Here is an 18,060-nt window from a genome sequence, read left to right on the forward strand (position 1 = left end):
GAATTGGTCTCTATAAATATATTAATGCATATATCTAAAACACTTAAAAGTTTCATATTTACATGCATAACCCTTAAATCTTTAATATCACGTGAAAATATCCCCATTACTTTTAAAGGTAAAATACACCAATTACATGTTTATAGCACCAAATATTATAAATATAAATGTGAAAAGTTTGAATATTAGATACAGAAATGCATAAAAATTGAGGGGTTTGATGTAAATCTCCCAAAGCATAAATATTCAAACAGTGCTAAGCTTCCTAAATTCAAAATCAAACTTAAATGTACATATGATAGAAAATATATGCCATAAATTTCTCAATTATTAAAACTCAATTCCATGAAGTGAAGAAATATCAAAGCGACATTATACCTCACAAGAAATTGAAGAAGATGAGCCGCACCCGTACCAATGCTAGTGGAGGCCTCTGAAAACAAAAAATAAATAAAATAAATAATATATATATATATATATATATTCATAACATTCAAATTTTTAATATGTTAATATCACATAACGAAAATATAATAGATACATTTTAAAAGTGAATTTATGACATCAAAGTGTTAGAATTGTAAATACATAACAATTGTGTGGCTTGTATATTTCTACCATATAAAACACATTTAAAATATATTAATTTAACGGTTTAATTATAAAGTTAATAAACATATTTAAAGAAACTAATCACACAAATAAAATAATTTCTTATTATTTTTATTCTAATTTCTAATTTCTATTATTTTATTATAATAATTATTTGAATTATAATCATTTTCTCTCTTTCATAATAAATGAGCTGGCTCATGAGTTGAATAAAAATCATAAAATGTAGCCCGAGCCCTAAATCACACTCAATTGATTAATTAAGCTTAGGAACTGTCTGGAGTTTTTTGAAATAACAGCACTAAGTCTAAGTAACAAAACTCAGCTTTCAGCTGCAGCTTTTTGAAAAAGCAAGAGAAAAAGAGAAAAACACTTTCGTCAAACACGTCAAACAAAAAAAAAAAAACTGTGTTGTGGCACTACAATTTCCGAGCAGGTTAAACTAAGACGTTCTATGTTTGCCTCGATATATACAGCAGCTGGTGGTGCAAAAAAACTAGCCCTTGGATTCATGGCAGCTAGAATGCATGCAGAAGAAGTAGAACGCCTGATCATGACAACACTTGGAAAATGATCTCTAGTAAACAAAGCATGCAAATTTTGATACACCAAATAAATATTGGTAAATTTACATGCATACCACACAATTCTTAAGTATTTACATATCTAACACCTAAGGTTTGATACTTCCATTTATAACACTTTCATATCATGATCACAAATCTATGCATGAAAGGCGTATTTTTAAATTAAAAAAAAAGCTGATAATTGTTGCAATTTGACGGGATGTTAAATTTTTTAGAGTTGTGCATATAAATATCAAAGTTTAAGTGTCAAATATGTACATAAGTTAAGTGACAAGTATGTAAATCCCCCATAACTTTTTAATGGGCATTTTCATACATACCGCCCAATTCCCCTATGTGTTTACACATAATAATTAAAGTTTATACATTTATAGCACACAAAATTTTCAATGGCCATTTTCATACATACCACTATTTTAACTTTTAAAATGTAAAATACACCTTTCAGCATATATACATGTCAAAATTGAAGTTTAGGTGTTAGATATGTAAAGACGGGGGAATTGAGTGGGTATGTATGTAAATCTTTCATTTTTAACACAGAAGTCGTTACATAACAAATCTGAAGTGTAGTACAAGGTTTAACCATAGAGTGAAACTTATATGAACCCATTTAACTGAACCAGAAAATTAAAATCATAATTCTCATGAAACGACTGAGAATGCAACAATATTTACTAAACTACCAAGACACCAATTATCAGGGGGATCATGAGGGCTCAACTGTAATTAATAGAAATAACAAGCAGCAGTTTGCATAATGAACAACTAACCTTATCACTGTCTCCTTCCTCTTCCTTTCTTGGAAACTTGTTGCTCAGCAGGTTCCTTGCCTGTAACCTCTGCTATGTCCACTGCAAAGTTAAGAACAAGCAGTGGTAATTCATGTGGCAGCTCATTAATGGTGAGGAAGAAAAGATTTGAAGATAAGATGAGGAAGAGTACCATCTGGGCCTCGGACCATGAGAGTGAAAAAGATATTGTTGAGTTTTTCCATCTTCTTTACGTCTTGGGCCTGCTCGGTTTTAAATTTTACGCACTGCAACAAGCGGGAATGAAGTTGGTGAGACTGATTGAATATAGATGTTAAGGTGGTGTTTGGTTTTGATGTATTGGAGGTTATGTAAATTAAATTGATTTCATTATTTCATGAGTTTTTTGGTTCTAACATAATTGTACAGAAACTGGATTTAGCATGAACTTCTCTGGGAATTTTTTTCTCTTTTCTTTTTTTTTTTTTTTTTTTTGAAGATGTTCATTTGGTGCGTTTTAATTTGCTTTTTTAAAAAAAAAAAACAAATGAACATGTTTTTTAGAAGTCAGAAGTAATTTTAAATATTTTTAAGTGTTTTTAAGAACAATTGTTTTAATCGAACATACTAAATGTATTTTGTTTCAAATCAAAGTATAAACAAAACCTTAAAAAAATAAAAATAATAATAATTATAATAAAAAGTAGTCCCAAACGACCTCTAAAAATGTGGACAACTTTTTTCTTTTTTCCATTGATCGTACCTAAAACCAATGAAAAATATGAAGAAAATTTATAAAATCGCCATTGAGATTCACGTCTCATAAAAAAAGAACTTCTTCAATTTCTTCTTAGAAAAATAAATAAATTCTTCACTTAATCCAAATAAGTGGGTGAAAATGATATCCAATTCGAAAGGAATAAAAAGATAATGTGTTCACAGGACAGGCCATTTCCATAGTTCAAATGTGTTACCATAAGGTGATAATGCACAAACTAATCATTACTTCAAGCAGGCCTTAAGATCATTACAAGGCCAAACCAATGAGAGAGAGACCGAATATTGTGAGAGAAAGAGAACGAAAAATAGAAACAAAGATGAGAAAATTTCATCATTCAGTTTAAAATACAAAAATCACATGAAAACAGACTTTAAAAGATGAACTCAAATATAACTTGAATTCAAAATTACTTTTATCAAAATCCTAAATAACTTAAATTTGAAATCAAATATAATTCAAAAGAATAATTAAATATAATTTTTAATTAAAACAAAGCTAAAAAATCCGAATTAAATGCTTGCAATGAATCTTAAACCCATTTTTTTTTTTTGCATCAAATTTCCCGGCCAACAACCAAAATCAATCAACGATTACCAAAAATGATACAAACACGGGCTTGTAGGCTTTGAAAAGAGCTCATGAGCTTCTAGTGCAATTCTCTTTCTTCTCACTCTTATACAGTTTTGAAAAAGAATAGATGACCAATAAGAAATTTCAAAAATTGATTATGATAAGGTTGCAGAGATTTCCTCAGCTAAATGTTAAAGTTGGTCTAGGCTTCTTTAAGTTCTATGGGATCAATACTCCTTGTGGGCGCAAATTCACATGATTAATTACATCTCGGGTCCAATGTTCGAGAGCTCTAGATTAGGGGTTGTAAGCCAGCTTTATTAAATTCTACCAAGCAAACTACTATCCTCCATGCATATGGCAAAACTATCCAAAAATATACACAATATAAGATCCACCATCTGAATGCTTCCACTCTACCTACTTTTGCCTGAATGGAACAGCAATGGGAAACAATGGAAATATCACCCTTCGTCGACTCCATGCCATATCTTGCTTACTCTATCTTATAGAACATGCTCATTGCCTATGCTAGAGCTTGTCTTCTCTCCTATCTAGCTCCCCACTCACATCAATGCCCTCATCCTCCTTCACCACATTGCTCAAATCTATGCCCTCATAAACTCCCTCTAGAGGTGTCAAAAATTGATCTAAAACGCCAACTCCAACTCAACTAAAAAAATCAGGGTTCGATTGGAGCCAAATAATATTCGGATTGGGTCAGACTCAAGAATCTTATCCCGTTTAATTTTTCGGGTTGATCAGCCAACCTAAAATTGGCCCAAAATTAAACTGCTAAAGCAAAATTGACTCATTGAGTCCATCCTTAACAAGATCATCATGAACCTTCACCTAAGCCCACCATGTCCAACCAACTCCATGATGTTTTGGCCATCTCCCCCTTAATCATCAGCTACCATCCTATGTTCCTTTCATTCTTCATCTCCCAGAACACTACAAGATCAACTCAATGGGAAGGATTTTAGAGGGATGAGTTAAAATCAAGACAATCAGAAGTAATATTGAAATATGTTAAACCTAATCAATTCACTGTTGCACTCAACAATAGCCTTCGAAGTTTCTTTCACTCCATTACATCTCCTTTTTCACGTTTTGTCAACTTCTTATTAATGCTTGATATCATGACATTGCCATGAAATTTGGTTGACATGGCAAATTGCTCTATTGAAGTTAGCTATGGATAAGGGTATGGGTATAATTTGCTGAAATGTGCGGATGTTGGAGTTTAATGGAGGAGTGAAAGAAGATCTCTTGCAGTAGGTGGCATGCAGGGCTGTTGAAAATAATATATTTAAATCATATATGTAAGATGAAGAAGACCTTATATGGATTAAAATAAGCCCCTTGTGCATGGTATGATAAACTTAATACATTCTTACATAGAAAATGATTTTCTAAAGTTATAGTTAACATGATCTTACTCATTAGAAAGATTGAATTTGATATTTTGATTCTACAAATAAATATTGATGGCATTCCCTTTTGAGCCATGAATGACTAATTGTGCAAGAAATTTTCTAAGAACATGAGTCATAAGTATAGACGATTATGATGAGAAAGTTGACAAATTTTTAGGTTTATGATATCATAATAATTATATAATTAATTTTAAAAGCAGCTAAATGAAACAATCAGTTTAACTATAGATGTTTCTTATCACTCAACGACTTTTTTGTAAGTTGTGCATTCATTAAGTTTCTATAATTTTATTATTGTATGTTTTTTAAGAGTTTGGGAAGAAAAAGCATGTTTCTCAAAATTAAAAACTTGGCAGTTGAACTTATCACTAAATCAATCTTTGAAGATCAAACATTTAAAGCAAATGCCGCTTGAATAAAATGCACAAAAATTCAAATCAGAGGGAATTACTGACACAAATTAACAAGTTTGGTAACTTAATCATTTAATTACAGAAAATTTTCCAACAAGATCGACTACAAAATTCAATTTCGTTAGAGCATACACATTCCTCGTGCCCAAGAACTCGCAGTAAATTAGTGTTTAGTTTCAGGTTTTACATTTTATGTCTACAATCCCTCAATCCGATTCTAACTATTTTGAGTTGTTTTGAGGATATATGTTCTATTCAATTGTGTAAAAATCTACCTCGGGTGTCAAATCAGTTTTTAGTGAAATGTGTTTATTAGTCTTCATCCAAGTTAGTTTCCCTTTCTTACAACCTTGAAAAGGGACCTAGATGCTATCCAACATATATTAGCTCAAATTCATAGTAGTTTAAGAAATTCTCATTTTTTTTTTCCAAAATAATGTATTCTAATATTACTTAAAGACAACAAAAGCTGCCTTGGACGAGTTTCACATTTATTATAACTTGACATCAAATATGCTCTTCACTTGCTGCATTCATATGCCAGCATGGCCTGACAATTTTGGCAGCAATTTTATTAATATATGGCTGGCATTCATTCCTGTCAAGAACTACAACATGTATAAGTCTAGCTCATTGTTTCTAAAAGCATCAACTAAGAATCCTTTTCATCAATGAAGCACAGATACTTCTACCAGACTTTCATCTCTGTAATGGATGCGGACAAAATCAAACACACCCACTTACAATTTTGTCCCTTTTTTTCAAAATCAGAGTTGGACGCAGTTTGGACATGCTTCAAAACTGCTGGAAACGCCCCAGCACAGTTGGATCATTGTGATGATGGTGAATTTGTTATCTCAATAAGTCAACTTAACAAACTTAGTTTTCGTAATGATGGTGAAGTTAAGATTGAAGAGAAAAACTATGTTAATGATGACGATCAAGAAGCCAACAGAAAGTAAAACAGGTTCATGAAAAAAAAATTAGATATTTTGAGAAAAATATCTTGCCATGATATTATCATATTGAATTCAATAATGTTTGTTCTAATTAACCAAAATTATCATAATGGTGTTTAGTATTGTTCATGCATGCAAGAAAATAGAAAACGAATAGATCATATTTATGATTCTAAATTATTCGTAATATTACTCTGCCAGCACTTATTTTTAACCATTAATTTAATATAATATTTTATGTTAAAAATTATTATCTTAAATTAAAATCAACTTAAATCAAAGCTAGCCTATTCCCTTTACTATACATGGGATGATCGACACTATTTGGAAACATAAATCAATTCCACCTTAAAAGGAACATCCTACCTGATGAGAAAGCAACTTTGGACACGTAGATCTTATTCAAATTCAAATTTTGGAGGCAAAACTTTTTGAAAAATTGGGATTTCGACCAAGGATATTAAATTATGCAAGGAATGAATAATATCATGTCTATCTTATTTTCTCAGTGGGTCTTACAATAATCAAGGAGAGAGGCCTCTTTCAAAACAAGAAGGGATGTCCAAGCAAGAATGAAAAGGACACATGGGATGATTTTCAAATCATTTAAATAAATTCCACAAGCCAAGAACGACTAAACTTGGAGGTAACTTTAAACCAGTGCAAACTTTGAAATTTAAGGAAGATAACATCAAGGAAAAGTTCAAATTCAAAATTCATGCAATGAAAAAAATTAAATTATTCATCTCTTTATATTTTTCATGTAATTTTCTTCTAATGATCGAATTCATCTCTCTCACTCTCTTTTGTAAGGCTATATAAATGTCCCATGTACTCTTGAGATAGAGTTAATGATTAATGAAATCTAGTGAGATAATTATCCTCTTGAAGTCGGAATATGGTCGCTCTTTGGTTTAGGCATGGCTTCATAGACCTCTGGGATGTGGTAGGTGAGCGGTAGGTGAGAAAGTAGGTGAGCGGTATGTGAGATTCTTAATTAAGAAGCTAATTAAATTTTGGTGGACCGGATCTCCACATTACCCAACATCATAACACATATTACATGATAGATATGATTGGATTTTGTTTTCGTATTTTGTAGGAAAGAAATGTTGATTATAAAGTAGTATTACATATTTGAGCATTGCATTTTACATATTGTATTATTTTTCTTCTTTTCATGAAGCATCTCTTTTACTCTTCAGAAGAAGGGTTCCCAAAAAATTTGGAAAATGGATGCACGACAAGTACAAAAAAATGATTGCATATTTTTGTAAATTCCTTTGGCATAACATTATCATTTTGAAGTCAATAATGTTTTCTCTAATTACTCAAAATTATAATATTAGTGGTTATTAACTTATTATTCTTCATGCTTATTAACTTATTATTCTTCATGCATCTAAGGAAACCATTTCAGATTATCATTTGAAGAGATTTTGAATTTATATCAGAAGGCTTAATTGGAAAGTGCATTTTATTTAATAAAAGCATGGAGCATGAAGGAATTCGACCAAATTAGCATTAAGCATATTTGAAAATTGGAAAATTTGGCCATAGCATGCGAAAAGATTGAAGATTTTGCCAAAAAAGCAAAGAAAGCGCGAAAATAAGAAAAGCTTTCAAATAATGAATTAAAGAGACAATATTATTTTCAAAAGTGTACGGTTAGCCATGAATGATTTAGGCCATTAATATATTACTAACAAACCAAAAAAAAAGATTTTGTGCACATAGGATGATTCAAGTTTAAAATTTGGAGGGAATACTTCTATGAAAGCTTTAAATTTCATCCAACCAAGGGGAATGAGGAATCTTGGCACCATTAACATTAAGCACATGAGATTAAGTTTAAATTTCACTTTTTTTGAAGGCACCACTTGAAAAGTACATTTCGGTCATAGCTTTGAGAATTATTGTGTGGAGGATAGCCAAGGAGCATCCAATCAAGAATAGAAGTGTCCAAGCTTTAAATTTCAAATTATTTTCATGCAATCGTTTCTGTATTTAATTTTGCCTTCTTTTTTTCATGATGTAATGTCAAATAAAGTGTAGCGCCCTCACATAATAAGATGGAGTTGAAGATGAATGAAAAGAGTTTTGTTCTCTTGAAGCCGAAGTTTGGTTGCTCCTAGTTTTAGGTAATTCATGGCGTCCCTCGCCCTTGGCGAGCTAGGTGGCTCTTACAACAAAAAAAATCATTAAAGCAATCTCCAAACGATGCATTGAAGCATTAAACATGTGCAAACTTTGAAATTTAAGAAGAAAAATATCAAGAGTTCAAATTCAAAATTCATGCAATAAGAGAAATTAAATTATTAATTTCCTTGTATTTTCTATGTAATTATCTTATAATGGCTGAGTTCATATCTCTCTCTCTTTTATAAGGCTATATATATGTCCCATGTACTATTTGAGATAGAGTGGCTGATGAATGAAATCTAGTAAGACCTAGTTATCTCTCCAAGTCCGAGCTTAGTGGCTCTTAAATTTAGGTATGACCTGGCTACCTTCCCTCTTGGTTTGCTAGGTGACTCCATAAACAAAATAATTATTAGAGTCATTTTCAAGCATCCCTGCTTGGACTTGGTGAGCTAGGTGATGCTAAAAAAAAAATCATCAGAGTCATCTTCAAGCATCTCTACTCGAACACACATGTTGTTATCCACCTCCTTTCCAACCTTCAAACTTTTTCAAAATTATTTTTAAACGCGAACCATTAAGGGAAGCTTTAAACATGTGCAAACTTTGAAATTAATGAAGAAAAAATATCAAGAGTTCAAATTCAAAATTCACGCAATGAAAGAAATTAAATTAAGGGGCGCGAACCATTAAGGGAAGCTTTAAACATGTGCAAACTTTGAAATTAATGAAGAAAAAATATCAACAGTTCAAATTCAAAATTCACGCAATGAGAGAAATTAAATTATTAATTTCCTTGTATTTTCTATGTAATTATCTTAAAATGGATGAATTAATATCTCTCCCTCTTCTATAAGGATATATATATATGCCCCGTGTCCTATATGAGACAGAGTGACAGATGAATGAAATCTAGCGAGACTTGTTCTCTCTTGAAGCCAGAGCTTAGTGGTCCTTAAATTTAGGTATGACTAGGCTACCTTCCCTCTTGATTTGCTAGGCACAAACAAAATAATCATTAGAGTCATCTTCGGGAATCCCTGCTTGGAATTGATGAGCTAAGTGATGACAAAAAAAAAAAAAAAAATCATCAGTCATCTTCAAGCATCTCTACTCGGACACTCATGGTGCTATCCACCTCTATCCAAACTTTGTCAAAATGTATTTAAGAGCCACTGTGAAATTAATGAAGAAAAAATATCAAAAGTTCAAATTCAAAATTCATGCAATGAGAGAAACTAGATTATTAATTTCCTTGTATTTTCTATGTAATTATCTTAAAATGGATGAATTAATCTCACTTCCTCTTTTATAAGGCTATATATATATATACCCCGTGTATTATATGAGACAGAGTAGCAGATGAATGAAATCTAGCGAGACTTGTTCTCTCTTGAAGTCGGAGCTTAGTGGCTCCTAAATTTTGGTATGACTAGGCTACCTTCCCTCTTGGTTTGCTAGGTGACTCCACAAACAAAATAATCATTAGAATCATTTTCAAGCATCCCTGCTTGGACTTGGTGAGCTAAATGATAAACCACAAAAAAAAAAAAAAAAAAAAAAAAAAAAATCATCAGTCATCTTCAAACATCTCTACTCGGACACTCATGGTGCTATCCACCTCCATTCCAACCTTCAAACTTTGTCAAAATGTATTTAGTTAAATTAGCAATACACCAATGAATTTATACAATATGTAATTATTTTGAATATTACATACTATTTCCTTGAGTTTTAAGCATTTTCTATGTGCAATAAAATATTGATATTGACAAGATTATATCTAATTATTAACAGTAATGTTAGTGTGCTTATAATTAAGAACAATTAATGAAATGTTAAAATGTAAGTATTAATTAAATAAATGCCAAGTTTTTACCCCACAAGCATTTATGTGACATGTTATTATAATTCCTTGTGTGATATTTTTTAAATTGAAAATATTAACATCAAATATTTTTATTACACATTTTATGTTAAAAATTTATAAAAAACACCTTGTCCATAGCATGTCATGTACCATTTTTTATGATTTTGCCATGCCACCATATTAGCGTCTCGTATTGTCGTTCTCTTGATTTGGAGTTCATATTTCATATACTTTTTTACTTATGCCTTTGTATTAATCTAACTCCTTAAGTTGTGCTTTTGTTCACTTCATCTTATTAATTATTCTTCCATAAGTGATACTTCTTTCTCAAATAAGCTCATTTTGTAACTTCTAAGAGACATTTTTCAATATAATCCAAATATCATCCTGATATTCTAACTTTTTTTAGCCATGCCCATAGAAAAAATTTTATTCCAATCTTTTGTATGACAAAAAAAATATGCCCAAAGAGAATTTCAATCACTTTTCTCTTAAGTTGATTTTATCATTATCATCTATAAATTTAACTCTAGCACATTCTATAACATATTTATGGTTTCCTACTAAAATAAATTCTATAATAGACCCCTAATCAATAACTCACTCGCGGACTCACTAAGCTCTTCAATCATCCCAAATCAGCTATGACCATCATAGTTTATCAAGGTAAATTGTAAGTTCAAAGAGCATAGTGCTTAACCCTTTCTACACTTTTTCTAAGGCTAGCTATACTCATATATTTCTAATTAACAAATTAAGATGCTAGAAATGTTTCTTACTGCACACAATAAAATTCTCAAGTTTCTATGTTACCTTATCACAGCATTAACAATAATCCAGTAAACCTCAATGGTAACTTTCATTGATAATGATGTGTTCTGTTGTATGGTATGAAAGAAAAACATTGCTACTCTCACACAAATGAAGCAGCTACTTTGCAATTCATGAAATCATTGAGGTCAACTTTTACATTTCCCAAGAAAGTATTATTTTTTTATGCAGGATTTAAGCAAAAGAAAAAGTTCAAAAGCACTACCAAAAAAGGCTGTAAAATAATTCAAGTTCATCATTATAATCATCAACCTCATCTCAAATATGGTATAAGATTGTAATCCAAAAATTCATGAAAATAAAATAAATTTCTTCAAAATGTTGAACAAATAAACTCGCTAAAAAAATATTTGCCTTAAATAGCAGCATTTTTTGCACCATTAGTCGAAGCTATGGATTATATAAAGAAATCTAGTCCCATACCATTTCCCGTTAAACTTCACAATGAATAAATGCATCTGTATTTTAGAAAGCACAAAATAAACCTGGTTTTGTCCTGAGGAAACATCAACGCTAAATTATACAGACGATAACAAACCCTTTTACCAAAAGCATTAATCAAACATTCCCTAGCATCTTTATAGTGTACGGAAAAAACCCGCCATCTTAACTGTTTTAATATAAAGATTGTGATCACTTTTAAAAGTAAGGAAATTTGAATCACTCAAAAGACAATAATACTTGCTACATTATTTTTTAATCTTGCTGTAATTATGGAATATGAAACCTTAAAACCATCAGACATTCATCATTTCTTAAACGTAACACTGCTATAAATATGAGTATCTTATTTTTTTAGATGGGCACGTGTTACTATTCCATTAACGAGCATGCCAAATAATTTTCATTAAATGGTAGCAAATTATGCATGCAAGAAGGCAGGCATGGATAGAAACCTTCAACCAAAAATTCTAGCCATACCATAAGTTGTTGAAACATGGCTGCACTCGGGCTTTAGATTCTTATCACTCCATCCTAATTGGAAATCTAATTCAAGATTATTCAATTCCATCAAATTAAATATAAATTTATATGCGGTGAAATTACTTACGATATCAATTAGCAAATCCATGCAATTTCTCAACATTTTGCATTAACACTTATAGAATATGCATTTGTTCTCACTATTATTATGCATATCAAGCATGCTGATATAATACAATATATGAAAAACATATCCCATCGACATAATACAATATATTAAAAGTTTTCTTTTAAAAAAATGCCATTTTTTTAAAAATAGTTTAAAATATTCTATAACCAAACTCAACCATCACAACCTGCAACATGCAAATTCCTTTCTTATTAAAAAGCAGCTGTGAAGCTGCTGAAAAATAATCTAATGTTCAAAAAGCTACCGTGCTATTAATTTTTTTTTTTTGAAAAAGTCAGATTGAGGCTAGAAAGTTGCCATTGCATCTAGCCAGGACAGGCAGGAAAACACAGAACAGCTTTTTGAAAAAGTTGTCAAAATGCAGTTTACCCAAACATACAAAACTACGCTACAGTGTCGCACCGCCACCGCACCGATGCCCAAAACAGGCCCTTAGAATTGTTGGGATTATAAAAACCTTAGTTGATCAAGCACAATTTTTATATGGAGCATGAATCCCAATGTGCCTTAAAAGACCTACCAAAGTCTAATTTAGCTTAATTTGATTGAACAAATGCCCAAATGAGCCTAAAAGGACTCAATAGACCTCTAAACAAACTTCATGGTGTCAACCAAATTTCATACACACTTGGACATTTAGACTGATGTAATTGTGGCACAAAAGGCCTAATATAATTCAAAACTAACATTGACCAGATCAATTAGGTATATATGTGTCCTTTCTCCTCTTCACAAAAGCCAATATCTGCGCAAAAAGTAAGAATAAGTACTGGCTTGCACACCAAACAATTATTTTGGTGTGTATATTCATAGAATTCTAACAAATTCAATGATTTCCGTCTTCACATTTTTTGCAAGGTATCATCGCAAATATCTCAGAAACCACTACCACTATTGAGATCATTACATTGCCATATAAATGCTTACATTTTTTTTATTGCTTAATTATAGATGAAGGTACTAATTTTCACCACTGTCGGCACTTGACGTAACCCGATTCAAGGGCATGTTCATTGGAACAACTAAAGGCCAAACATACAATCCTATTCCGCCTAAATTATTATGGTAGTGACAATGGTCACCTTTGTTCGTTCTAGATAAACAAAAGTCATAATATGAACATCCCTAATTTTACCCTAGGAAGTATAGAAATGCTCCTACTGCTTACCACAGAGCATTGGTTCAAGTGGCATATTCTTTGGTTTCTAACCTAAATGTCTCAATCACAAATCTCAAGAAACATAGCTTTGAAGAAGTTATTAAAATCTATGTAGGTCTAATATTTGTAATTGACTTTGTGCCCACCTTATATTTGCAATCGGTACTTTGCCCCCATTATATCTATATTGGCCTTAAGTCCGCCTAATGAAAATGTGGAATAAATTTATCTCTTTTGAAATAAAATTTGACTCCTCAACTCATTGGGATGTGTCTAACTGAAAATTAAAAGGTGTTATTAAAGCTTGGAAAAAATAAAAACCTCGGAATCTTCATCCCTTCATTGTATTCTATCCAATAGGATCCTACCTTTATAAGAGGTTCCGTTACTAAAATTTACAAAAATTTTGTTATTGAAACATTGTTGCAAATAATCTAAAATTCTAGCAATTTGGTTAGAACCGACACTCTATTAAATTGAACAAATTTCATCCAATGGAGACTAACTTGGCCAACCTACCCAACACTGTTTCATTCGTCCACATTTGCATTTTGATGATCAACAAAACCATTACCTCAATGACATCATTCATGGAGAACTAGTCAGCGAACCAATTGGACATTATCATGACATCATTATGATTGCCTTTGCTGACATAAATGTTGGTATTTCTCAGAGGTTGACCTGCCTTAGTTAATTATTGTTGTTCACGTCCCTAAAGTATCAGCTTGATGAAAACTTTCAAATCATACTCTTTCGTTGATAATCTTGTATTGATGTACTCAAAAAGTTCAAAGGGGGATTCAAATCTATACTTTGTTTATTAACAGTGAAAATTTTGCATAAACATTGCACACTTATGGATTTGCATCATTGGACATTCCTAAACTAAGGCAATTACATCCGCTCTTGCTCTATAGAAACATTTCTGACACACAATCAAACAGTTTGGTGTAGATTAACTGCAATTTGAGAAAATATTTCACCTTTTATCGTGGCAGAAATAACCCCAAAAGCTAATCCAAATTAGCATAACAAATCTAGCTTCCCAGAGATATCAAGAATTAACAAAACTACAATTCAATGATTGGAGACCAACTAATCCACTGTTACCACACCATAAATATTCCACAAACTAATTTTAAGTGTACCCCAGACTAGTAACCGCATAAATTTCAGCTTTCATAAGCAAAATAAGCACGTAATGCTTGATTACTTGATAAATTCATAACTTAAGAGTAGGGCTATCAAAACGGCTCGTTGTTCGCGAACAACTCGTGTTCGGCTCCTTAAGAAGCTCGTGTTCGGCTCATTCACTAAGTTAACGAGCCGGACACGAATTGTTCTTTCGTGTTCGGCTCGTTTTGGCTCAAAATACTACTAATTGATTATATATATATCTTTGATGAGTAGTATTTTTTAACAAAATTAATTGACTAAAAGGCTACAAAGATTTATAATCAATTAAAAGTATTAATGAAAAAAAAATATAATAAAAACTATTAAATTAAATTCAAATGTGTTTTAAATCTTGCTCCAATCCTTAACATCTTATGGCTACGTGATTAGAGTTGTCAAAATGACTCTTTGTTCGTGAACGGCTCACGGCTCGTGTTCTGCTCGCTAAGTAAATCTCGCTAAGTAAATGAGCCGAACCGGGCCACACTTTTTGAGCTCGAAATATAAACGAGCTGAACACGAGCTGAGCCTGGGCTCGCTCATGTGTTTGACTCATTTACACCCCTACTTAAGAGCTCAGAAAATTTTCTAAAACCAGGTAGAAAGTAGCATTGATTAAAAATTATTCTTATCATCCACTTGACTATGACCGTGATAGGGTTGGTGTAGCTCCTGTGACGGGCAAAATTAGAGAAAGTTGTCTTAGATGGTTTGGTCACATTAAACGTCGACCATTTGATGAGCCGATTAGGAGAGTAAATGTTTTAGATTCGACTTATGTTAAGAAGGCAGAGGTAGACCTAGGAAGACTTAGGCTTATTATATAATAAATGATCTTAATTGATTAGAACTAAATGAAAATATGACACTAAATAGGACGCAATGGAGAAAAAGGATTCATGTAGCTGACCCCACGTAGTGGGATTAAGGCTTTGTTGTTGTTGTATCCACTTGACTATGGCCCTAAGAACTAGTTTCTGCCGAGTTTCAAAACTTCATTACATATTGAATCTTTACACAAGAAAAAAAACAAAGATTTAGTGAATAAAAATGCAAGAGATTGGAGAAATGGTAAGAGGAGAGTTCAGCTAGGAGAGACATTAATGACTAAGGATCCATAATAGAATATCTAGACAAATTGCTCCACTAAGTTTTCACAAGAATCGATGTAAACCATAGTAACAAATGAGCGGAAACTCAAATGAGAAAGGGTAAGAGCGCAATGGACGAGAGCAACAAAGGAGAAGACTTCAAAGGCTTTTGGATTTGAAAAAAGAGGGGTACAATGAATGTGTATGATTGCCCACTCAAGGTTTATAAACCAAGACATTTATGGCCTTCTCCAGTCAATATAGCCCAAAAAAAAGATTTATATACATGCCAAATGTTATCACAAATATCTTTTATAATTGTGCAATTAGTAAGTGAAGTAGTAATTTGGACTGCCACCATCTACAACGACAAGCGGACATCCCAAATAATTGTTTCAATCACTACTTTTATTTGGTTTTTAGAAAGAGTCGACGAGACCCTCAAACTTTTCCCATTGATTCGTGAAAAAAAAATCAAAAAATAGCAACCACTAATAAGATCATAACCACCACATGACTATATTTTTTGATTGCTTAATTCTAGAAGAAGATACTAATTGTCACTATTATCAACTACCTTACACAACCCAAACCTAAGTGCCAAGTACATACGATCCTATTCTACATAAAATCTTATAACTAAGTGGACAAGATCAGCATTGTTCATTCAAAATAAATAACTCATAATATGCACCCTAGAAGTTCATAAATGCACACATTGCATGCCAAAGGGTATAACCTCAAGCAGAATTCTCTTTGGCTTCTAACCAAGATCTCAGTCACAATCTGAGAGGATATAGTTGTAATTAATTTCTCTAGTTCCAAGTAAACTTACAAGTTATTTTTTGTTAAACAAAATGCAGTGTAAGTGAAATGTAGTGTTTAAATAAAAAAGTTTAGGATTGTAAGTAAAGCAAACAAAAAAAATTGGTATTACTTAAGGGCTGGCATGACTTAGTTTATAATTGGTGTCAATTTCTTCACCCTCAAGCACACACTTGATGGAAACTTTCAAACCAATCTCTTCTATTGATAATCATTAATTAATTTCCTTCAACTATTCAAATGGGGATTCAAACCTATACTAACATATAGTTGATAGTAAAAATTTTGCATATATGCTATACCCCAATGAGTTTATTCCCTCTGGTTTTCCTCATAAAAATTTCACCACTCATAATTTTCGATATAGGCCAGACCCAAACGATTTTTTTTCCTTTGGCTTTCCTCATAAAAAACTTCACCACCCTTATTGTATTGCATGCTTAAGATGATCATATCCTCTCCCTTTGTAGGAACATTTCCGCACACAACAAAAATTATCAAACAATCAGATGTAGATTAAGTAATAGCTACAAAGGATTTATAATCTGAGCCAATCTTCATTAATCCAAATTAATACTGCTTTATATCTGGAAAAACTGTAAAAAAACTTGCTATACATCTTTTCAACGATCATAAATGCTCATAAGGGGTGTAAAGCGAGACCGGCTTAGCCTATTACAGAACAACACAAATATTTAGGAAAATTTTTAAAACAAAATAAAAAGTCGCCAGCAATGAAAATCATACTCACCACCCGATTGTCAGTAACCTTAAGAACCAGCTTCCCGTCGCAGTGTCGATACTTCATCACATACCGAGTCTTAAAGCAAGCCAAAAAAAAATCAAAGATCAAGCGAATCAGAAAAACGAGAGAATGGAGAAGAAGTGGTCAGATGATGAGAACTGGGATAGGAAAGACATTACAGAATGGGGATCGTCGCGGAATATTTGTACAGATCGCTCCACGAAATCATCCCAAGAATCGATGTAAACCATAGCAGCGAATGAACGCAAATGCGAGCAAGAGCGAGATAGACGAAGACGAGGTTGAAGGAGAAGAAGACTTCGAACGCCTCCCGGCTCAGAAAGGCGGCGACCACGGTGGAGAACCGATTAGAAATCGGAAATTTTTATTATTTTTAAAGTGCAATCAGCCATACTCTAATTACAGGAGTATTTTTGAAAAACACCCGTATAGTTTGGATCTCGCGTTTAACCCGCTTATTAGAAAATATAGTTGTATTTTTATACTAAACACAATCTGCTGATAAACTGCTTATCCTAACACATAAGTTGTCCCAAACGCACCCTAAAGCTTTTAAAATAATTATGATAAATAAATAATCAATTAATTCATGTATTAGGCTTAAATAAATTTAAATATTTTGTTCTTTTAATTGCATCTAAAATAAAACTTTAAATAACATATTGCAATTTTTTTTCAATTAGAGTCTCTTTGAGGCAGCGTAACTTTTTGAATAAACAACTCCTTGAGAAGCTATGAGACGATCATAATTTTTTTTCTCTAAAAGTTGTACAGTAGCTTTCTAGCAGCCATCATAATTGATCAATTCAGATTTCAAGCAAAATTCGATGTCGCAGTAAAAAAACATTTCGATGTCGCAGTTCAGTATAGTTAATGAGCATCCTAAGTTCAGTATAGTTAATGAGCATCCTACTCAAACATTGAAACATATTATATATATATATATATATATATATATATATATATATAT

At 32.0% G+C, this 18,060-nt stretch overlaps 1 protein-coding gene across 1 annotated transcript; it reads right to left on the minus strand.

Moving 5' to 3' along the window:
* Positions 1-175: 175 nt before the first annotated feature.
* Positions 176-17,463, minus strand: LOC110029327 (signal recognition particle 9 kDa protein). The gene is made up of 5 exons (XM_020731569.1): positions 17,249-17,463; positions 17,076-17,144; positions 2,145-2,238; positions 1,973-2,053; positions 176-433 (listed from the first exon to the last, which is right to left on the minus strand). The coding sequence occupies exons 1-4, from the start codon at positions 17,318-17,320 to the stop codon at positions 1,977-1,979; spliced, it is 312 nt and encodes a 103-aa protein (XP_020587228.1). The 5' UTR covers positions 17,321-17,463; the 3' UTR covers positions 176-433; positions 1,973-1,976.
* Positions 17,464-18,060: the final 597 nt, after the last annotated feature.

The sequence above is a fragment of the Phalaenopsis equestris genome, unplaced genomic scaffold (assembly GCF_001263595.1).
Source record: "Phalaenopsis equestris unplaced genomic scaffold, ASM126359v1 Scaffold000562, whole genome shotgun sequence".
NCBI classification, from domain to species: Eukaryota; Viridiplantae; Streptophyta; class Magnoliopsida; order Asparagales; family Orchidaceae; genus Phalaenopsis; species Phalaenopsis equestris.

Excerpts from the sequence above, each read along its gene's own strand:
- LOC110029327 (XM_020731569.1), bottom strand. The coding sequence starts at position 17,320 with ATGGTTTACATCGATTCTTGGGATGATTTCGTGGAGCGATCTGTACAA. Across the intron at positions 17,145-17,248 it reads TCCGCGACGATCCCCATTCT|ACTCGGTATGTGATGAAGTA; the intron begins GTAATGTCTTTC and ends GCTTGCTTTAAG. Across the intron at positions 2,054-2,144 it reads CATGGTCCGAGGCCCAGATG|TGGACATAGCAGAGGTTACA; the intron begins GTACTCTTCCTC and ends TTAACTTTGCAG.